Source organism: Lepus europaeus, chromosome X (assembly GCF_033115175.1).
Source record: "Lepus europaeus isolate LE1 chromosome X, mLepTim1.pri, whole genome shotgun sequence".
Classification (NCBI taxonomy): Eukaryota; Metazoa; Chordata; class Mammalia; order Lagomorpha; family Leporidae; genus Lepus; species Lepus europaeus.
Window position 1 is genome coordinate 81,053,134 of NC_084850.1, and position 23,953 is coordinate 81,077,086.

Here is a 23,953-nt window from a genome sequence, read left to right on the forward strand (position 1 = left end):
GCTTCCTTCCCCAAAACTTTATTTTTAGGGAGAACAAACAGGCTGCCCTCCTTCCTTTGGAATCTCCAAATTTACAATGAGAATAGCAAGGGAGCTCCTACCCTTAGCAGGCCAGCCAGGATGGAGAACTGTAATGAGGTCTTTTGATGGTTTTTTGTCCCTGTCTGGTAACTGAATGCCAACCTAATTGTCAAGTTTTTTTCCTTCAAAATTGTACTTAAAGCCTGACTGGCCGGCGCCATGGCTCAATAGGCTAATCCTCCACCTGCGGCGCCGGCACACTGGGTTCTGGTCCCAGTCGGGGCACTGGATTCTGTCTCGGTTGCCCCTCTTCCAGGCCAGCTCTCTGCTATGGCCCGGGAAGGCAGTGGAGGATGGCCCAAGTGCTTGGGCCCTGCACCCCATGGGAGATCAGGAGAAGCTCCTGGCTTCGGATCAGCACGATGCGCTGGCCGCAGCAGCCATTGGAGGGTGAACCAAAGGCAAAAAGGAAGACCTTTCTCTCTGTCTCTCTCTCTCTCACTGTCCACTCTGCCTGTCAAAAAAAAAAAAAAGCCTGACTACCACCCTTTGGGTTTTCATCTCTTGGAAGCATCCCTCCACACCACTCTGGCTGGAGGTCCTTGATTCTAATAAATACTTTTAAATCTCTTTGCCATCCGCTTGGAATTTATTCGTCTTCCATGTGAGACAAAGAACCAAGGTAACAATAATTTCTCCACTGCCGAAGAAAGAGGATCAGAGATGAACCAAGCATACACTAAGACCTTATGATACCATTCGTAATTCAAGTAGACATCTATTGAATAATGGTAAAATCAGTACTGCATAGGCAACAAGAGCAGATGGAGTTGAGGGAAGCAATAAATGTGCAGCTGGTAGAAGAAGGTGAATTGACTTCCTAAGTTCTGCGTTTGTCTTCTATTTGCACTGCCTGATTAGCACAGTTAAAGTAGCTGCACTTTTCAGTTTAGTCCTCACTAGGTAAGCCTGCCTTGCAACCTGAGCTTCAACTTACCCTGGGGGTGAAACCAGGGAGAAAGTTGATAATCAGGTTTTCCAGCTCACGCCTCATTGTCTACAAGAGCATGATTTTTATTCAAATAATTGCTTGGAGGAAGTGTTCTGTGCCAAAATAAAGAGTGAGTTGCAGTGGAAAAAAGGAAAAGAAATTCACTTAGCAAAATCCTAAAAGCCAACTTCTAGAAAGCTTTGCTGCCAAAGCACACCTACAAAATTCTGAGACAGTCATTAGCAAGGACTGAACATCAAAAGAATTAGCATCACTTCTCCAAAGCAGAAAGGCAAAGAAGTTCATGTCACTTCTGGAATTATCTTTCCCTCTTTGTCAGATGCCTTCTAGGTTAGAATGTTGGATAGGTGGAATGCTTAAGTCTTGCTGTGTCTTCTTCTCTTGGTTTGACAAACGTGAGTTATTCTCTGTGCGTCTCTCACTGAAGACCTGGGTCAACATAGCTTCTTCCTATTCACACTTAAGGGCAAGAATACCTTAAGTGTTACTAAGTTATAGTTAGGAGTTAAGAAGTTCTGCTGTTCTATTGCATGATAGGGTGACTATAGATAATGGTAAAGTACTGCGTATTTCTCTAAAAAAAATAGAAGAAAAGATTTTGACTGTTTTAACTGTAGAAAAGTTAACTGTTTGACAAGATAGATTTGTCACCCATATTGGACATTACTCAGTGTCTACATGTACAGAAACTAATACGATATCCCATAAATATGTTCAATTCTTATGCGTCAATTAAACATAAAATTTTAAAAATAATATCTTAGGGGACCAGCGTTGTTGGTTAGCCGCTGCCTGCAATGCCGGCATCCCATATGGGTACCAGTTTGTGTCCCAGCTGCTCCACTCCTGACCCATCTCCCTGCTCATACACCTGGGAAAGATGCAGAATTTGGCCTAAGTGCTTGGGACCCTGCCACCCACGTGAAAAGCCAGGTGAAACTCCTGGCTCCTGGCTTTGGCCTGGCCCAGCCCTGGATGTTGTGACCATTTGGGAAGTGAACTGGGACACAGAAGATCTCTCCCATGTCTTTCCCTCTCTCTCAATAACTGTGCCTTTCAAATAAATACATAAATCTTTTGTTAAATACCCTAAATCTGGGATTCCTGACAAAATAAAATGTTGTACCTACCATGGGTCATGATTTCAAACACAGACATTCTCAGAGCCACTTTTACTTTTCCACTTTCCCTAGAAGAAAGCAGCCCTGCGTCTGGTTAACTCAGTGACATGAGAATTTGCCAGTTGGCTGTGGCAAGGATAACCCATCCTGGCTGGCTGGCCTCTGTCTTCAGGGATCCAGACCTCACATTTTTGGAAGCACACTGTATGGCATATTGACTTCATAAAAGAAAATACAGTAGACCAAAACTTTTGGGACTGACCACTAACAACTTTTTTGTCTTAAAGTACCAAGTACATTATTATGCTGAAAGTATGAAGAAAGTGATTATCTATCTGTACATTAAGCCAGCTGATTCAGAGTGTACTTGGCTTTCCTAAAAAGCTAGAGGTCAGAAACAAAACATTTGTACCATAAATGATATTGCTTGTTAAACCCAAAGCCTCTTATTTTCTAAATATTTCATTCCTTTGTAGAAACACACCAGCAGCTAAAGTACTATAATAACTACCACAATTATGTCCAGTAGCAAGACCCAAAACATTCCATTAAAGTCAGATGATGTTGAGCTGTCATCACAGTTGTTTAAGTCACTAGCCAGCATTATAGATCAGATAGTGTGGATAAATAAAATAGTCTTAGTTCATATTAGAACAGGTTGGCTGCTCTTGGAATGTGAATGTCTGGGCTGGTTACAAATACTTTTGTGTACCACACCAGTCTTTGAAGATTTGTAGATTGTCTGCTGTCTCCAGGGATTGGACAAGAAGAAAATAATGCTAGTGAATCAATACCCACACATTTAAAACACAGGGGCATGCATATGATAGCTGTTTTAGTCCATTTTCTGTTGTTATAACAAAATGCCCAAGGCTGGGTACTTATAAAGTAAGTGGGTTTATTTGACTCACAATTCTAATGGCTGGAGGGTCCAAATAGCCTGGCAATTGGAGTCCTGCAAAGGGCCCCGGGGCTGTATCACAAAATGGCAAAGAAATGGAAAGCAAAATGGCAGTGTGCAGAAGGGGCCAAAGCCCAGAGATTGGCCTCACTTTATAGCAACCCAGCCTTTCACAAACTACATTAACCTCTTCACTGGATGGCACTCTGATGACCTACCTCCCACTAGGCCCTCTTAAAGGTTCCACCAACTTAACATTGCCACACTAGAGATCAAGCTTCCAGCACATGAACCTTTGCACGACACACTCAAACCATATTCAAAACATAGCACTCACCTTCATTTTTCAATCTTGCAGATTATCCAGAAGCTTCATCATCTCTTGCTGTGGAAACGGAAACGTAGCAGTTTCCACATTTCCTGCATCTCTCAGACAGGTCAGTATTCTGAGGGAGGCACATCCAGTGCCGCATGGACTGCCAAGAAGCAGGCCTTGGAGCAGAACTTGAAAAGGAGTAAGTTCTTATCCTGGTGAACAAACTGTGAAATTCTTCATTCTGTACTGCACACGTAAGCAGAAGTACTATACATAATTTCCCTGTGTGATGTACTGGAAAAAAATGCCCTTCTTCCCTAAAACTCACACATATATCACTTGTGCTAAAAGACCCCAGGGGACCCCAAACAACCAAACATCCCATTCAGGTTATTTACTTTCCTACTGTGAATTATAAACCTTGCCCTGGTATATGCCAGGTGTCTGAAATGATAGAGATTACAAATAGGGTATTTTTGCCTGACTCTGTAGTCAGTTAATAACCTACTGTTACCCACTAACAGGCAAAAAGCACCTTCCCTGCACTCCAATCCTCCGAAAATGCTACTAATTTGTTCATCAGGGAGAGGCAGCTTTATACTTGTGATTCTGTTTGGCTTAGTGAAAAGCTAAACGGCCTTCTTTTTTGCAATACTCACAGGTAAATAAGCCCAGTGTAATTCAGTATTGGAAGGAGAATTTGAGTTATAGAAACACCACTGAGCTTCAAACTCTAATCTGATAAAATTTCCAGTTCTATTCCCTTGAAAATGCTGGTGATTACTCTAAACACCGTCAATCTGTTTGTAGGTTCTTGGGTCCTCAGTTCTTTCCCTTAACAGAACTTCTGCTATGTGCAAATGTAGGTACTGTGTAAGACCTGGTCTATATCAGCCACTTGGCTATGTACTTGATATACATTCTCTCATTCATTTCTCACATCAACGTTGTGAGGTTACTGTTCTCATTTTACCTATGAGAAAATTGGGGTGCAGAAAAGTTAAATTAGTTGTTGGAGGCTATATAGCTAGTAAGTGGCTAGCCTAAAAGTGCAATCCAGGTCTGTCTGACCTCACAGCCTACCATTTCCAGTATGGCACTATATTTAAAAGCCAGGTTTAACAGAAGGAAGAATTTTTTTTAATAATTCAACGGGTAAGATTATTTATTTATTTTTTTTATAGAAAGCTTTTATTTAGATCGGAGTTGGTGAACTCAAGAGGCTTCCATAGCCTTGGCAGCTCATGACAAGAGCCTCGGGTGATTACTGACATCATAAATAAGAGTGTCAATTGTCAAATCAACAACAGGAGTCACTATGCACCTGCTCCCCATGTAGGATCTCTGTCCTTAATGCGAATTAACGGTAAAATTACTACCCAAACAGTACTCTATACTTTGTGTATCTTTGTGGGTGCAGTCTGTTGAAATCTTTACTTAGTATATACTAAGTTGATCTTCTGTATATAAAGATAATTGAAAATGAATCGTGATGAAGAATGGGATGGGAGAGAGAGTGGGAGATGGGATGGTTGCGGGTGGGAGGGAGGTTATGGGGGGAAAAGCCGCTATAATTCAAAAGTTGTACTTTGAAAATTTATATTTATTAAATAAAAGTTGAAAAAATAAAAATAAATAAAAAGAAAGCTTTTATTTAATAAATGTAAATTTCATAAGTACAACTTTTGGATTATAGTGGTTCTTCCCCCTATACCCACCCTCCCACCCCCAAACCATCCCACCTCCTACTGCCTCTCCCATCCCATTCTTCATTAAGATTCATTTTAATTATCTTTATATACAGAAGATCAACTCTATACTAAGTAGAGATTTCAACAGTTTGCACCCACACACACATAGTATAAAGTACTGTTTGAAGACTAGTTTGACCATTAATTCTCATAGTACAACACATTAAGAACAGAGGTCCACATGGGGAGCAAGTGCACAGTGACTCCCGTTGTTGATTTAACAATTGACACTCTTATTTATGACATCAGTGATCACCCAAGGCTCTTGTCATGAGCTGCCAAGGCTATGGAAGCCTCATGAGTCCACAAACTTCAACATTATTTAAACAAGGCCATAATCAAAATGGAAGTTCTCTCCTCCCTTCAGAGAAAGGTACCTCCTTCTTTGATGGCCCCTTCTTTCCACTGGGATCTCACTCACAGAGATCTTTCATGTAGGTCATTTTTTTGCCACAGTGTTTTGGCTTTCCATGCCTGAAATGCTCTCATGGACTTTTTAGCCAGATCTAAATGTCTTAAGGGCTGATTCTGAGACCAGAGTGCTGTTTAGGGCATTTGTCTTTCTATGAGTCTGTTGTGTATCCTGCTTAGAAGAAATAATTAAGTGTTTTTTCTTATTCAATGTGTTGATAATTGATGTATAACTAAAACAACTTGTATGGTAGAAATATCTAGATTTCAGTTGTCTATGATGCTCATCTCTCTCATGTGCTTATTTAAGCATTTTGCTAAGGGCATTCTATGAAACATTAGTACTTAACATGCTAACAAATTTTAAGGGAGAGAAAAAGTGCTCCGGGGAATAAATTTGGGAAGCCCTCTGAAAGTAGAAGCAAAACGAGAGTTTCTTTTGTGTAGGACTTCCACTATGCTGATGAGTTTTGTGACTCGTCAAGGGAAGATTGTATTTGCCCCTTGAATTTAGTTGACCCTTGTATTCTTTCTTTTGTGCAGATTATTGAACCTTTTCTTTAGTGCAGAACTTACAGGATTTTTAAATTTTTCATTAACTGTATCTATTGGAGAGACAGACAAAAATAGAGCTCCTCTTTGCTGGTTCACTCGCCAAATGCTCACATGGCCAGGGCTGGGCCAGGTTGAAGCCAGGAGCCAGGAATTCAATCCAAGTCTCCCATGTGCGTGGCAGGGACCCAACTACTTGAGCCATCATCTGCTGCTTCCCAGGGTACACATTAGCAGGAAAGTGCAGTCAGAAGTGGGGCCAGAATTTGAACCTAGGCACTCTGATATGGGATACCTGTATTTGAGCTTGGTGGATTAACTATTAAACCACACACACACACACACACACACACACACACCCCGTCAGCACTTTTAATATACTAAAGAGCTTTGTGAATGCTCTGAAGTTAAATAAGTTAATTCTCAAACTTATATGACTGTATAAGTATTTTCTTTTTCAGGAAATCTTGAAATAATATTTTTAAAATGCGGAGAGGCGGCAAGATGGCGGAATAGGCAGGAAGCACACTTAGTCCGGGGGGAGAGAAAGTTTAATATAAGTGGAGATACTGCAGTGTCAAGGAAGAGTAGGGGATGAAACAGCAGAGGAAACTCTTCCGGAACTAGTGATTCACAGTGGACCTGCGTGGAGAGCGTGGGAGCCCAAGTTCGGGACACCAGCAGCAGACTCAACGCGCCAGCGCTGGAACGCGAGGTGAGCCGAACCTCCATAGCCCGAGATACCAGCAGGCAAGCGGAAAGAGGAGGCTAGAGGGAACGAGGCTTGAAACTCCGTGGGGAAAAGTTCACCAGGCTAACTAGAAGAGAGAGAAAAAAAAAATAAAAAAAGTGACTGATACGGACACAAGTTTCTCTCTCTCCGCTCACCTCTCACAGGCGAGCAAGACAGAGCAGGCGCCATTTTGGACATACGTCATAAGCAGGGCGACCTCAGGTCTGCACCAGCCCTGAGCCTAGCAGAAAAACCTGACTCTGTGGGGAGGGGTGAAATAACAGGAGATTAGCATCTAACTTGGCAACCCAGTGGGAGACTGCAGGAGAATTGGAGCCCACACTGAGGGCAGCAGAGATTCCCTGTGTGGTCCTTGGGAAAGAGCTTCCGATCTCTGGCTCCTGTGGGTATATCATTTGCCTGCTAACTACCTCCAATTACGTTCAGCTGTGCGGAATTACTTCCCTTTTAAATCAAAAAAAGAAAGAGAGATTTACCACACCTAACCTGGGAGTGTCATCCTTGACACACCCTCAACCCTGAGGAACCAAACACAGCTCTCAGTCCACACTCATCTCAAGCCTCTAAGGCTCCACTGAAAGCAGACAGTCCACTTAATATAGAGCCATAGTGTAACAAGAAAAAACACCACAGTGAAGAAACCAAATATCTCCAACATGCCAAACAACAAACGCAAAAACCAAGCTAACAAGAACAAGGAAGAAACTATGACACCCCCAAATGAAAAAAACACCCCAATTCAAGATTATGAAGATGATAAGATCGAAGAAATGCAAGAAGCAGATCTCAAAAAATTGATAAGAACATTAAGAAGTTCTCAAAAACAAATTCTTGAACTACAGAAATCCTTCATGGACAAGATAGAAAATCTCTCTCGTGAAAGTGAAATATTAAGGAGGAATCAAAATGAAATGAAACAACTAGTGGAACAAGAAACTCTGATAGTGACTAGAAATCATAATGAAATGAAGAGTTCAATAGATCAAATGACAAACACATTAGAGAGCCTTAAAAACAGAATGGGCGAAGCAGAAGAGAGAATATCAGACTTAGAAGACAGAGAACAGGAAAGGAAACAGGCAAACCAAAGAAAAGAAGAAGAAATTAGAAATCTAAAAAATATTGTCAGGAATTTACAGGATACTATTAAAAAACCCAACATTCGGGTTCTAGGAGTTCCTGAAGGCATGGAGAGGGAGAAAGGATTAGAAGGCATTTTCAGTGAGATACTAGCAGAAAATTTCCCAGGTTTGGAGAAGGACAGAGGCATCTTAGTACAGGAAGCTTATAGAACCCCTAATAAACATGACCAAAAGAGATCCTCACCACGACATGTTGTAATCAAACTCACCACAGTGAAACATAAAGAAAAGATCCTAAAAGGTGCAAGAGAGAAACGTCGGATCACTCTTAGAGGATCTCCAATTAGACTCACAGCAGACTTCTCATCAGAAACCCTACAAGCTAGAAGGGAATGGCGAGACATAGCCCAGGTACTAAGAGAGAAAAACTGCCAGCCCAGAATACTATATCCTGCAAAGCTCTCATTTGTAAATGAAGGTGAAATTAAGACTTTTCACAGCAAACAGAAACTGAAAGAATTTGTTGCCACTCATCCTGCCCTGCAAAAGATGCTTAAAGATGTGTTACACACAGAAACACAGAAACATGGTCACCAATATGAAAGAAGGTAAAGGAAGGAAACCTCACAGCAAAAGATCACAGGAAGCTCAATTTCTCTTTGACATAGAATTAAACTCTGATGCTCTGTTAAAGCAATGTGTTAAAGTAATCTATTATGTTCTCTTGATGTCTGTTAAATTCTAATTGTTCAAAAACAGCTGAATTTTTATTAAGAGCAATGGGTTATTTAAATATGTGCTTTTTTCAAAAATTTGAATATCTGCTGCTCATAAAACTAAAGCGTTGTTGGTTCTGTGTTTAGCTGTCCTCCTATAGGTTCCTATGGACTTTTTCCAGCCACTTTTATTGTATTCAGTACTTTGGGATGGCTCTGTAAACAGATGAAGCCAATAATGTATTAACAGTACCAACTGAGAGAAAGTATGGTTAACTGAGGTTACTAAAAAGAAAAAGCAATTCAAATCAATTGGCAATCTACAAAAAGAGTTAAAGATTTTAAAAGCTATTATTAAAATTGATGTATTGGTCTATTATACTATATTATATGTGTGTACATATTGTATGTCCACATGGGGAAATTTTATTAAGAGTTTTATTTTAAATGGCTTATAGATAAGATTGTCCATAAATTTAAGCTGCTAAAATCAATCAAAGATACATTTTAATTTGTGGGACCTGAATCTGTGTATCATATGTTTTAGACTTGTTGGTAGAAAGAAACTAAAAACATTTTAGATGGTTGTGCTTAAGTTTACTCGCTAAACAAACTACACCATGTTAGATATTTAAGAGGTGTTTTCAAATACATGATTCTTAAAATTTATAGAAGGCATTGGACCTTCTGGTAAATGTTTTCTTAAGTTGTTATCTAATGGTTGAAACGGTTTGCTAAGTATTCATGTGATATTGCTATTGTCAGCAAGCGATCTAGGACTTGCTCCCTCATTTCTCTATTCTAAGCCCAACTTGTTCTTTCATTTCTCTATTCTCTTCAAGGTAGGAAACTAATTCTATTATGAAGGAATCTGTAGGATGCACAATTTAATCTTTAGACCTTATAAAAGAGATGGCTAACATTTTTCTGCAATAGCATAGCCAAAATAAGAACTCAAATAATAATCTCATAGCTAGATTCACTTCGCCATCAGCGAAGTATACAGTAAGTAGAAAAAACCTCCCTTTCAGACCAAAGGGAAAGAAAGTTTTAAAGTGAGAATATAATTTTCCTCATGGGCATTGTCTACCTTAGAAAAACTACTACAGAACATGCCTGTGACTATAGACTTGTAGTTCAGGCCACCGAAGATTAGAGATGGGAAACGGGCACTCCCTTGACTTGCATCCTCTGGTCTGCTTTAACACAAACCAGGAGGAAAAGAAAGCTCGGCATCAGAAGCAATGGGTGGCAGGCCTATTAATGGCTGATCTGTACAGTGATCTGCCCTCAAGGAGACCCAACAGGCCAGTCCACTGCAGTGGCTTTCAATGTGGTAAGCCTGGGCTTCAGCAGAAGTCAGCTTGTGAAGAGCCCTGGCAGCTCTGCCAAGAGTTGGATCACTGGAAATGGACCTGCCCTGGAGTCGAAGGATGCCCAGGTCAGACCCACAGATCTTATTGGCTCTAAGCTGAAAAGCCCTTCACTCAACCCAACTTCCAAAGTGACCACTGCAGCTGAGGGGATGGTCAAGTAGGGTCAGCAACATTGCAGGCAGAACTGTAAATTTCTTGTTAGAGATGCCACCTGCCTTTACCTGGCCAGCTCTCCTCCCAGGCCAGCCAAGTAATGAAAGTCAACAGAGTGCCTTCCCCTGGGAGGTTCACACCTCCCTTAGGATATACCCCATGTGAAGAGATAGATAGGTCTGGGCCTCTGAATTTACAAGGCCTAAAGCCCAACAGATTATTATCAAGCCCCTTCTATCAGGTTCTATTTGCCTCTCAATCAGAAAACTTAATTGTAGCTTAGACAGCACCTTTCTTAGCTCCTCTAATAATGACTCTGTCCTTTGTTCTAGGCCCTGTCTAGTGCACTTGGGCCTCATTCCTTTGTAATCATAACCTCTACTCTACCACCAATGGCTCTACTCCCAACATGTGTGTACTGATGGTCCTCTTCCCCACTTAATGCTGTATAATTGTTCAAACCTGGTAAATGCCACTCTTAGGATCATTGGTTACTATCCTCACTCTGTCTTTTATGACCTTGTCTAAATATGATCAGAGTCGGCAAACTTGGAAGTCTTCCATAGCCTTGGCAACTCATGACGACAGCCTAGGGTGGTTACTGGCGCCATAAACTAGAGTGTCAATTTGTTGGGTCAACAACAGGAGTCACTGTGCACTTGCTCCTCATGTGGGATCTCTGTCCTTAATGTGCTGTACATTGTGATTTAATGCTATAGCTAGTACTCAAACAGTATGTTTCACTTTGTGTTTCTATGTGGGTGCAAACTGTTGAAATCTTTATACTAAATTGATCTTCTGTATATAAAGAGAATTGAAAATGAATCTTGATGCAAATGGAAGGGGAGAGGGAGCGGGAGGGGGGAGGGTTGCGGGTGGGAGGGAAGTTATTGGGGGGGGGAAGCCATTGTAATCCATAAGCTGTACACTGGAAATTTATATTCATTAAATAAAAGTTAAAAAAAATATTTTTAAAATGCTTTCCTTAATAAGCAAAACTGCCTTTAAGCAATGCTATATCCAGGGCATTGTCTAAATGAATTATATAACTGATTAGTTTTGGGGTAACAGCAAAGTCATATTCTTTTTTTTATTTGACAGGTAGAGTTATAGACAGTGAGAGAGAGAGACAGAGAGAAAGGTCTTCCTTCCGTTGGTTCACTCCCCAGATGGCCGCTATGGCCGGTGCTGCGCTGATCTGAAGCCAGGAGCCAGGTGCTTCCTTCTGGTCTCCCATGCAGGTGCAGGGGCCCAAGCACTTGGGCCATCCTCCACTGTCCTCCGGGGCCACAGCAGAGAGCTGGACTGGAAGAGGAGCAGCCAGGACTAGAACCCGGTGCCCATATGGGATGCCGGTGCGGGAGGCGGAGGATTAACCAAGTGAGCCACGGCGCCAGCCCCCAAAGTCATATTCTGATAATAGAAAAATATTTTGGAATACAGGAGGGAGGAGTGGGAAAAATATTTTTTATAAATATTTTATTTATTTGAGAGGTAGAGTTACAGACAGTGAGAAGAAGAGACAGAGAGAAAGGTCTTCCTTCCGTTGGTTCACTCCCCAACTGGCCACCCATTCAAAGCCAGGAGCCAGGAGCTTCTTTCCAGTCCCCCATGCAGGTGCAGGGGCCCAAGCACTTGGGCCATCTTCTACCGCCTTCCCCGGGCCATAGCAGAGAGCTGGATTGGAAGAAGAGCAGCCGGGACTAGAACCGGTGCCCATATGGGATACTTGCGCCACAGGCAGAGGATTAACCTACTGTGCCAAGGTGCCGGCCCCTGGGAGAAATATTTTAAAACTAAGATATGAAGGATTTTTTAGATGTATACAGGTAATTACTAAGTGATATTTATGAAAGTTACTAACTGAAAACAATTTGAATGTGTATGAATTGGAGAGTGGTTGAATAAAGTATTAGATTTTTATATTTTCTTTCTTCATTTTATTTTGAAAACTTTTTATACTAATAAAACAATGGGGACAGGCATGTAGCCCAGCAATTAAAATGCAGATTAACATGCTCACATCCCCTATCAGAGTGCCTCAGTTTCATGTGGGGCTCAATCTCCCAATTCCAGTTTTCTGCCAATGCAGATCCTGGGAAGCACTGGTGATGGCTCAAGTGGTTGAGTTTCTGCCACCCAGGTAAGAATTCTAGGCTGAGTTCCCAGCTGCCAGCTTCAGCTCAGCCCGGTCCCAGCCATTGTAAGCATTTGGGGAGTGAATAAGAAGACAGGAGATTTTCTCTCTTTCTCTCTCTCTGCCTCTCAAATAAATAAATAATAGGAGCCGGCTCCTTGGCGCAGTAGGTTAATCCTCCGCCTGCGGTGCCAGCATCCCATATGGGCACTGATTCTAGTCCCAGCTTCCCCTCTTCCAGTCCAGTTCTCTGTTATGGCCTGGGAAAGCATTTGAAGATGGCCCAATTCCTTGGGCCCCTGCATCCTTGTGGGAGACTCGGAAGAAGCTCCTGGTTCCTGGCTTTGGATCGACTCAGCTCTGGCCATTGTGGCCATCTGGGGAGTGAACCAGTGGTAGAAGACCTCTTTCTCTCTCTCTCTCTCTGCCTCTCCTTCTCTCTTTGTGTAACTCTAACTTTCAAGTAAATAAAGTAAAATATATATAAAATAAAAATTTTTAAAACAAACAGCTGAAGGATAAAAAGAATGCTCATGTGTTTACAACTTAGAATTAACAATGCTAACTTTTTTCATTTTATCTCAATTTTTTTGTGTATAGAAAGAAAACACTTACATAATTTTACCCAAAACATCCAAAATGATGTTTTCTTCAAAATGAAAAGACAAACTTGACAGAGCATTTGCAAAATATCAACACAAAAAATTTCACATCCTTAATTTACAAAGCTCTTGCAAATCAATAGATGAAAGAAAACTACAACAGCTAGAAAATTGTTAAAGAATGTGAAAAGACAATCAACAAAATAAAAATTAAAGCAAAGAATAAACATGAAAATTGTTCAACTTCATTGTAAAGAAATACAAATAAAGATAACCTAAATTACTAATTTTTGTTCATTAAGTCAGCCAATTTTTACAAATTATAGTATCTAATGTTGGCAGGGACATGTTGAAACAGGTGCTCTTATACACTGCTGATGTAAATTTAGATTCATGGATCATTTTGGAGAGCAATTTAGCAACATGTTATGAACCTTAAAATGTTCATATAATTTTATCTGGTAACTCCAGTTTAGGAATATATTTTAATGAAATAATCAGAGATCTGCACAGCTATTTATCTGCTATTATAATAGCAAAAAATCTGAAACAAAACTAAATATCTAGCAATAAAGAGTGGTGAAATAAGTGGCTACATTATTATGTTGAAATATTATACAATCCTTAAAAATTATATTTTGAAGAATAACAGGGTTATGTGAAAAAGCTATATAAATGCAGTTTGAATTGTTCTGTTTTGTTTTGTTGGATTTATTTATTTAATTGAAAGAGTTACAGACAGAGGGAGAGACAGAGATTACCTGGGTCTCCCACGTGGGTGGCAGGGCCCCAAGCACTAAGGGCCATCTTCCACTGCTTTCCTAGGTACATTAGCAGGGAGTTGGATCAGAGGTGGAGCATCTGAGACTCAAACCATTGTTCACATGGGACGCTGGCATTGCAGGCAGTGACCCAACCCACTGTCTCATAATGCTGGCCCCAAATTCAGTGTTTTTAGGTAAATTCACAAAGTTGTGCAACCATCAACACAATCAATTTAAGAACATTTTTTAAAACCCGTTTTTAGGAGCTTGCATTGTGGCAAAGCAGGTTAAGCCACCACCTGTAATTTAGCTGGCATCCCATAAAAATGCCGGTTTGAGACCCAGCTGCTCCACTTCTGATCCAGTTCCCCACTAATGCACGTGGGAAAGCAGCGGACCGATGACCCAAGTACTTGGTTTCCTGTACCCACATGGGAGGCCCAGATGGAATTCCAGGCTCCTGGTTTCAGCCTGGCTCATTCTGGTCATTTGGGGAGTAAACCAGCAGCTGAAAGATCTCTCTGAGTGTCCCTCTCTCTGTGTAACTCTGCCTTTCAAATAAATAAATACATTTTTTAAAAATCTATTTTTATTTATTAGAAAGGCAGAGAGACAGAGAGAGATCTTTAATCTGCTGATTCATGGCCCAAATGCCTGCAACAACCTCGTCTGGGCCAAGCTGGAGCCAGGAATCTGGAACTCAATTCAGGTCACTCATGAGGGTGACATGTTCATAATAAAAAAGAAAATTAAAATCACTCATAATCACACAACCTAAAGATAGCTCCTGTTAACATTTGTATCCATGGCCGGCGCCGTGGCCCACTAGGCTAATCCTCCGCCTTGTGGCGCCGGCACACCGGGTTCTAGTCCCGGTCGGGGCACCGATCCTGTCCCAGTTGCCCCTCTTCCAGGCCAGCTCTCTGCTGTGGCCAGGGAGTGCAGTGGAGGATGGCCCAAGTGCTTGGGTCCTGCACCCCATGGGAGACCAGGATAAGTAGCTGGCTCCTGCCATCAGATCAGCACCGTGCGCCGGCCGCAGCGCGCTACCGCGGCAGCCATTGGAGGGTGAACCAACGGCAAAAGGAAGACCTTTCTCTCTGTCTCTCTCTCACTGTCCACTCTGCCTGTCAAAAAAAAAAATTGTATCCATTCCATTATTTTCTATGAATATATTTTTCAACATTGATTCTTTATTGTATTCTGTTTTGAATTCTGCTTTTTCACAAACACCAAAAGTAATTTTCCATTGTATCAGGATACTTTATTTGTTTAACCAATTCTTTGCCGTTGGACATGTCTATATTATGAAAATGACATTAATAATATCATTGAATTTGAATATTTTTCCTCATTTATAACCATTCCCACAGGATAGAACCCTGGAAGCAAATCTGTTGTTATGAACTTTTAAAATACTCATGACCTAACTGCTTTCCAGAAAGCCTATAATAGCTTAAAATGGCTACTTGAGGGCCTCCTACATGCCAGGTATTCCTTTAGATAGATTTCTTTTTTTAAAAAGAGATTTATTTATTTATTTACTTTGAAAGTCAGAGTTACACAGAGAGAGGAGAGGCAGAACAAGAGAGGTCTTGCATTCGCTGGTTCACTCCCCAGTTGGCCGTAATGGCTGGAGCTGTGCCAATCCGAAGCCAGGAGCTAGGAGCTTCTTCTGGGTCTCCCACATGGATGCAGAGGCCGAAGGACTTGGGCCATCTTCCGCTGCTTTCCCAGGCCATAGCAGAGAGCTGGATTGGAATTGGTGCAGCCAGGTCTTGAACTGGCACCCATATGGGATGCCGGCACTTCAGGCCAGAGCGTTAACCCACTGTGCCACAGCGCCGGCCTCCTATGCTTGTTTTACAGATAAAAAAACTTAGGCTCACTGATGTTATTTGCTCAGAATCACAAAGATACCAAGTGGCAAAGCTAGATTCAACTTCAGAATTGTCTAATTTCAAAATTCAGGTTTATCTCATGTGAATTTCAAAAATATTTTTTAATCAAATTACTACATATTTCTCAAAAACAATGTGTAAAATACCAAATAGAAAGTAGGGGAAAAGAAACTAAATTATTCATGGATCTATACTTTCAACAGTATTTCCTCATTCTTTTGCTCCAGATACAATTTTTGTTTTGAAAGTGACTGTAACATTGTATGTATAATTTTGCCTCCTTCCTTCTTCATTTGCTGCTGGTCCATACTATTCATAAATGTAATTTTAATGGTTGCATATTGTTGTCCAATGGATGTTGGGATGTGAATACTTACAGCTGTTCAGCTCACCTGTGAATTTCTTCTTTCCATTCTCAGGACCCACCATCTCCCAAGAAGCTTACAGAGTTCAGCGTTGGGAACCATTCTAATCTTCAAAATAAGTCACCATGCTGGATTGAAAGCTTCATGATTTGAAAGCATTCTGTCAAATCCTTGCTTTGCAGATGTTTCAGGACTTTACAAATTGTTTAATGTACTGACTGAACTTCAGTTTGGTAGCAGTTAATTCAAGTCAGTTCTCTCTTCATTTCTCCTGCCCCAATCCATGAAAACCTAAATGTAAAGTATAGCTTTTCATTCATCTTTTCAGGTAAAAGGGAATTTATAAGACTTCCTTGGAGTCTTTAGTTCCCCAAGAAAGACTATCAATCATATCTATAGGGTCTTCTGGGTATTGAAGAGAATCAGACTACAGACTACATTTGCTGCTTATGTGTACGTGCGTTGGTAAACATGTATATGTGCAGCACATCTATACAAAATTCTGCTAACTGTTGTGAAAATCAAGGTTTCTTTTTTAAAAAATGGAGGCTTTTATTTAATCATGCTTTTTACCTAAGGAGCAGTTTAAATATTTGCAGAGCTTTGAACCAACCCCATATCAGGTATCTAAGTTTGAAAGGGAGATTCAATGCGCTGTGACCAAGGTGCTCAAACTGGGAATTCAACAACAATGTAAAACCTGTTCTCTGTCACAGAGGTTCCTAAAAGCACCACAGTTAATAGAGAAGATCAGCTTAGATTTCGTTCCACTTTATTAAACATAATAATTAATGTTTTAAAGATTTTTAGTACCAGGCTGTGGTAAAATTCTCCAATTACTTTTATTCATGTCATTGCTGCCTATCTTTATTTTAACCTTTATAAATGATTTTCATGATGAAAAAAACCTATATGCCTAAGTTATAGACCATAGGTTTTCTCAAGGGTTTTAAGGATGAATTTCAGGTTTAATTACAACACTGTTCAAAAGGGTAAAGTTTCACAGCTGACATTAGCCTGAGGATTAGCACTAAAGCTCTGTGTTTGCACAGTAGGGGTTAATGTACAGATAGTGATAACTGAACAGTAATATGCCAGTCTTTTTTTTAACTTCAGTGGTGGCTCAGCCATTAAGACAGTTTACATCCATTTCCCCATTTATTTATAATCAGCCTTTCTTTCAGTCCTAGTGCCTGAATCAATGAATATGGACACTAATGCTGCTTCTTTATACTAATAATACCTGACTATTGATATTTCTCATTTTTCAACCAGCACTCTAGTGCCCAGCTGCTGACAATAAAAGCTCCAACTCTTACAGAGATCAGTGGGAGTTAGAAGCATCTTATAGATATCAAGGAATTGAACTCCTAGAGGTACGATTAGGTATACTAAATTATCCTCCTGAAATCTTTTTGAGTAAAAAAGAGTTACCTGTCAAATGATTCAGTGGTGGGGCCACCATGGAACTGAGAAGGTGAGCCATCAGCTACTTAAAGCAACAACAAAGCCTGTTCATTTGGGTCTCCTAGGTAATTTTGATAAAAAGTGAGACTTTTAACAGACATTAAATGAATTGTGGTCAGCAGTTCATCTGAGAGCATACTAGATATGTCTTAACATATTAGGGCTGGGAACTGTTGCTCAAGCTCAAAATCCAAAAAGCAACCTAGAAGACTATGCACACTGGGCTTCATAATGAAATCTTATATATTCAAATAGAAAGATTCCCCCTCTGCTCTCCCTCCAAAACACCATCTTATTTAGGTTTCTCTCAAAAGTTTATTTCGCCATCCACATGGTTTTATGATAGACAAGGCTGGCCTTCTACTCCTGTAGAGATGCACCTTTCTTTAAATGGAGGGCCATGACTTACTTCACAGACAGTGGGCCTCAAAGCAATCTTCCTTATTCCCATCTATATCATCTTCTGCCAAGAGTTTAGGCAGAGCAGCTGCTAACTATGATTCAAAGTCAGGAAGGATCAAGAATGTCTTTATTACACAGAGTGTATCAGTACTCAGTTGTCACAGAAATCAGGGCACAAAAGATAGCATCAGTGAACTACTGGGAAGCACTGGAAGGCTAAATCTCAGGGGAGCCATAATGCAAAGCTAATCGTTTAATGTCTTATAGACTTACACTGTCTAAAAAAAGGCCAAATAAATCAGGGTTTTGTCTTGGGGCTTGGAGATAAAAGGAAACCATATCCCTATCTTAGCACCTTGATCACAGTTTTTTATAGACTTGGATAAGATCTCTATCTATGGAATTTGAGTATTGACTTCTGTATATAAGCATCCAACTGTTTGATTATTGATCAAAAAGACAGATGCACCCTGATATGGCTCCTTTCTTGCTTTTCCTTGGAGCCCTATTCAGTAACCTCTGTGGGATCTCATCTCCCAATCTTTGGTACTTCTTTTCCGTATTTTCAAAATGAAGGTACTCACTGTTAGGATCCTACAGCTGAAAGGTGCTATGTAACTCCCTAGTGCTCTTATATGTCTTTAGTTGCAGGACTGGAATGAAAAGTTGAACCATAATGGTATTTCTAAGCAAATGAGTGTGTTCCATTCTTTCTTCAATACACTTGTTGCTGATTTTTTTTCTTGCAGAGCTTTCAGTATGTTGTTTAATATTCTTCCATTTGTTTCAATAATGTCCTTGGGAAGATATAGAATAGAAATTATTTTCCCCGTGGTACAGCAGGAAAAATTATTGGACAAAAGAGATGAAATGCCCTCCCAAAGAACATAGCTATCTTGAACAGAACTCACAGTTACCATGTCCAATAACTAGTAGAGTGACTTGGCTTCCCAGTATTGGAATTAGCATGGAGCACCTTAGAACATTAAGAGCAATCAGGACAGGTTAACATTCAAAGAGTCTGCTTTGTTCACAGTCTTAAAGTATGCAATTTATACAGCTCTTCTTTTCTGTGATAAAAATGCAACATATGTGCCTCTTGCCCCCCGCTGGCGCTATGTGACACATGTTTCACACTGTATGGACTCAGCCAGTGCCATTATCTCTTTTGACACCCCTCATGGCAAATCCTAGGGCTGCCTTTGCCAGGGAAAAGAATGTGCTTCCCCATATTGATGCCAAATTGCACAAAGTGTAGACATCGAGGTCAGTAGAGATTTAAGCACAATCCTAGCAGGTATGTTTTAAGAATATTGACTATATATTGTTGTAATGTGCACATGAAATTTAACAAGGCCCAAGTCCGCAGGAATATACCAGTCATTCAAAGCCTATCCCTTTCAGCTGTCATCACACTTAACCTACGTGCAGATGTGCTTGTGCACAAACATTTCCCCTACCCCAATGCAGGCTGCTTGGTCACCAGGAGCAAACAATTTAAAGGAATGATTTTCTGTCCTCTTTTTTTTTTTTTTAAAAAAGCACTTATAACAAAGAACATTCCATTGATAACATTCCTGAACGTCTGCACTCGGAGTGGCTAGGAGACTCAGTGCAAAAGATATGTTCTGTGCAGAGGCATAGAGGGCATCTATCAAGATTGTCCAACCCTTCCAAAATCCCATGTTCCTAGAAAATCCATGCATTCCATCCAGTCAGTAGGAAGTGGTTGATGAGGTATGGTACATCTGCATTTCTTCAGGCATAGCCGTAATGTACCATATTAAATTGTAGCCTTTTGCATGTAGGTGTTATATAACATAATAATGAATGGGAGGCTCCTAATAGCATGCAACCCATGACTGTTTACTTCCCCAAAAGGGCTAGGGCTGTATCCTGCACAGTGTTTGAAACCATTTCTTGTGCTCTTTGGATCAGCCTGGTACAAGGCCATTGGCAGAATGAGTTTTTAAAAAAATACAATGAATTCAATATGTCAGGAAATAGATTCGTAGAAGGGAATGGTATTAAAGGAAACAACAATAAGATAAGATGCATTCAAGGAATAATTGCTTTCACCCTGCTGGTTAAATCAGCAAAGGAACACAGCAGGAAAGTTCGGACTAGGTCTTGGGTTATATGAAATGTTTTGGAGAGCAAGAAACAGAAAAGCACTGGGGACCTCAGCAGTTAAGCTCAAGTTGCCAACTTGCTATAAATCTTTTTTTCCACCAATCTGCTCAAAGTGATTGTATACAGTATTCTTAAAACCATGTGTCTTGCTGCAGAAATACTGACAAATTCTGGCCAGCTTTATCTTCCTATGTCCTTTATTAAAGGTATATCCATAAAATTATTGTTTCTTTTCTATATTATGGTTTTGTTGAACAATGTTGGCAAAGCCTAAAGTTTCAAACCACTCAGATTGAAGTTTCTACACATCTCATTTCATGGAGGTATAATGGAATTTATTCACTCTCAGGTTGACTGTTATGAGTATGTGTGGTAGGTAAATGCCTACGTAACATCTCATCTCCTGAATGCCCCATCTCCCTTACGCTCATTGTTTCTCTCTTATGCCCTTTCATGAACATGAGTTGAGAAATTAGCAGCAATGGCTTTTAAGAGAGAAAGCAGAACAGTCTGGTGGCACTTTAATCATGTTCAGTCTCTGCTCAGCTTCATACATCTTTTGCTTTTCACTCTACTATTGTGAGAAGGAAAACTTATCTTATGGGCCTAAGGGTGATGTAAACTCCAGTTGGCTTCTTTTTTTTACACTAAAAACTATTTATTATTGTCCAGATACATGCCAACTGAAGAAAGAATACAGTTGTCTTGAGAAAAGAACCTAGTAGCCCGCTTGCTCCTGAAATATTTGAAGAGACCCTCATTATGTTAAGACCCAAATAAAGGTTCCTTCAACGATGTGCCATTTGCACAAAAAGTTCTTTTCAGTCATAATGGAGAAAGCCCCCCAATTAGCCAACCAGAAAAGCCAAAATCATTGAAATACAGAGCATTGAAAGCTGAAGTTTGGAACAGTCAATGTTGACTGACAAAATAATAATGGAGAACTTGAATCACTTAAGGAGAGGCTCAATCCATAGAGTTCAGGCTTACTGCAAAACCAAAAAGATGTATTCTATTCTAGTTAAGCTTATAAAAACAAGTTCTTTACCCTTGGTAAAGATCTCAAATACTTCTGCTGAAAAGCCTATTTCATTTATTCCAATGCATCAGCTATAAACAGCTTGAATTGATATCACAAGCAACATAAAAACATTCATACCATACTAGAATTAAAGGACAAGTAAGTTCTCTCTGGATTAAAAAAAAGATAAAAGAATAAATCTTTATAGAAGAATATTATTTAAGTAAAGGTTAGTGAAGAAATTTAAGACATAGATATTTAAGAGGAAACTTTAATATATAGAGATATAAGTAAAGGTGTACTAGTTTGCACAGTGCTTCACACAGGGACACAGAAACATATTGACATGCACTTTCTTCCTGTTATAAGCAACAAATTTTTTTAAATGTAATTTTATCACCATATGCAATGACATTGAAATCCTAGTCAGTTTCTCTTGGAAGATTGAAATATTCATGCTCTCACAGAAGCAGAATGTTTCAGTGGTTAGACTGCCAACTGTAGAGGAGTGGAAAGATCTTGATAGCAAGAAGTACGTTTTAAGCAAACCTTCTTTTTAAAAAAAGATTTATTTATTTATTTATTTATTTGAAAGGCTGAGTAACAGAAAGAGAGAGAGAGAGAGATCTTCTATATTCTGGCTCACTCTCCAAATGAACACAATGGCAGGGCTGGGCCAGGCCACAGCCAGGAGCCAGAAACTCCACCCAGGTCTCCCACATGGATTCCAGGGCCCAAGAACTTGGACCATCTTCAGCTGCTCTCCCAGGCACATTAGCAGGGAGCTGGATTAGACATGGAGCAGCTGGGACACAAACTGGTGCTCCAATATGGTATGCCTGCATCACAGGCAGCTGCTTAGTTTGTGTGCCACAAAGCCGGCCCTGCAAACTTTTTAAAAGCAAGTATTTGGGCCGGCGCCGTGGCTTAACAGGCTGGTCCTCCGCCTTGCGGCGCCAGCACACTGGGTTCTAGTCCCGGTTGCCCCTCTTCCAGGCCAGCTCTCTGCTATGGCCCAGGAAGGCAGTGGAGGATGGCCCAAGTCCTTGGGCCCTGCACCCGCATGGAAGACCAGGAGAAGCACCTGGCTCCTGGCTTCAGATCAGCGAGATGCGCCGGCCGCAGTGGCCATTGGAGGGTGAACCAACGGCAAAAAGGAAGACCTTTCTCTCTCTCTCTCTCTCACTATCCACTCTGCCTGTCAAAAAAAGAAAAAAAAAAAGGAAAAGAAAGTATTTGATTGTGTTTATTGTTTTTTTTTATAGATTTATTTATTTTATTTGAAAGTCAGAGTTACACAGAGAGAAAAGGAGAGGCAGACAGATAGAGAGGTCTTCCATCTGCTGGTTCACTCCCCCATTGGCCGCAATGGCTGGAGCTGCAAGGATCTGAAACCAGGAGCTTCTTCCGGGTCTCCCACGCGGGTGCAGGGGCCCAAGGGCTTGGGTCATCCTCCACCGCTTCCCCAGGCCACAGCAGAGAGCTGGATAGGAAGTGGAATAGCCGGGGCTAGCTCGAACCAGCACCCCTATGGGATGCCAGCACTGCAGGCAGCAGCTTCACCAGCTATGCCACAGCACCGGCCCCGTGTTTATTGTTTTGAAGGAAATTTTCCTCAGAAACCGAAACTGAAGTACTCAAATCAATCTTGCAAATTAGTGCAGTCTCAGACCAAGAGCTGGACAATGTCGGCAAACTCTAATTTAAATCTGGCTACAAAATAAATAAATAAATCTGGCTACAGCATGTAAGAATTGCAATGGAAATAAAACTATTTACTGTACAGGGAAAGCAAAAGTTTTGCTATTGGAACATTAAAGAATGTAGGTTGCCAATTAGTAAAAAATTGTCATTAGGTTACACTTACCAACCTACTATCATCCTGTACATCAATATTTAACTCATGTCAGTGTTATTTTTAGTGATACTGACATTGGTTTTTAAATGTCAGAAATGGGCTTTTAAAGAGAATTTTCTATTATAAGCATTATGCTCATTTTCCCTCTCAAATCCCTTGTCATTTATTGGATCTTGGAAGCCGCATGCCTACAGTTTTAATAGCTCCTTTTTATTATTATATGAGAGGGAGTGACAGAGACAGAGAGCTCCCAACTGCTAGTTCACTCCCCAAATGTCCAGGACTGAGGCTGAGCCAGGGGAAACCAGAAGCAAGGAACCCCATCCTGGACAATTAGAAAACACTTATTAGAGTAATGAGGTTCAGAGGGACCCCACACAAATGCAAATCTGTAGTTCCTTCTGAATCATAAAGAATCTGTATAGCAGACCTACCAGGTTCTGTGAGGGCCCTGTGAGATGGAAAAAAAGTAAGGGGAAACACTGGGGACATCAGCAAAGGGGAGATAGGAAAGGGTGCATTTTAAACCCTTTTTCATTATCTAGATAATTTTCAATTTATTTCAAATGTATTTTCTTTTTTTTAAAGATTTATTTTATTTATTTGAAAGACAGAGTTACAGAGAGAGGTCTTCCATCTGCTGGTTCACTCCCTAGATGGTCACAACAGAAGCCAGGAGCCAGGAGCTTCTTCCGGGTCTCCCACGTGGGTGCAGGGGCCCAAGGACTTGGGCCATCTTCTACTGCTTCCCCAGGCCATAGCAGAGAGCTGGATCAGAAGCAGAGCAGCTGGGACTTGAACCAGCACCCATATAGGATGCCAGTGCTTCAGGCCAGGGCTTTAACCCGCTGTGCCTCAGCGCCAGCTCCTCAAACGTATTTTCAAGCTATAAAAGTTGCAACTTTGTTGAGGGTAAATTAATTTATCTCATCTATGTCTATTCTATTAGCTGAGTGATCCAGAGACAACTTCAGATGTGCATTTCTATCATTGCCTTGGTCTGATTCTCTTAACAGTAACAACTGGAGCACCTATTTCTAAACACTGTTTGTAAATACCTTCATTTGTCATGGAATTATGAAATTTCCCATTTTTTTATTTATCAGAAAGTTTCAGTCAACTTCAGTTCAGCCAAAG

General features: G+C 40.6%; 1 protein-coding gene across 3 annotated transcripts in view; it reads left to right on the plus strand.

Annotated features, from left to right (window-relative positions):
* The window catches only part of ZDHHC15 (zinc finger DHHC-type palmitoyltransferase 15), a 97,584-nt gene extending 77,419 nt beyond the window's left edge, over positions 1–20,165 (plus strand). For 2 of the 3 annotated variants that reach the window (XM_062184269.1, XM_062184267.1), the window contains 2 exons: positions 3,414–3,492; positions 15,990–20,164. In XM_062184269.1, the coding sequence (XP_062040253.1) occupies positions 3,414–3,460 (47 nt within the window). In that variant the 3' untranslated portion in view covers positions 3,461–3,492; positions 15,990–20,164. Of the gene's footprint in view, positions 1–3,413; positions 3,493–6,546; positions 6,801–15,989 lie in introns of all 3 variants that reach the window. The other variant, XR_009865075.1, reaches the window with a different exon arrangement.
* Positions 20,166–23,953: the final 3,788 nt, after the last annotated feature.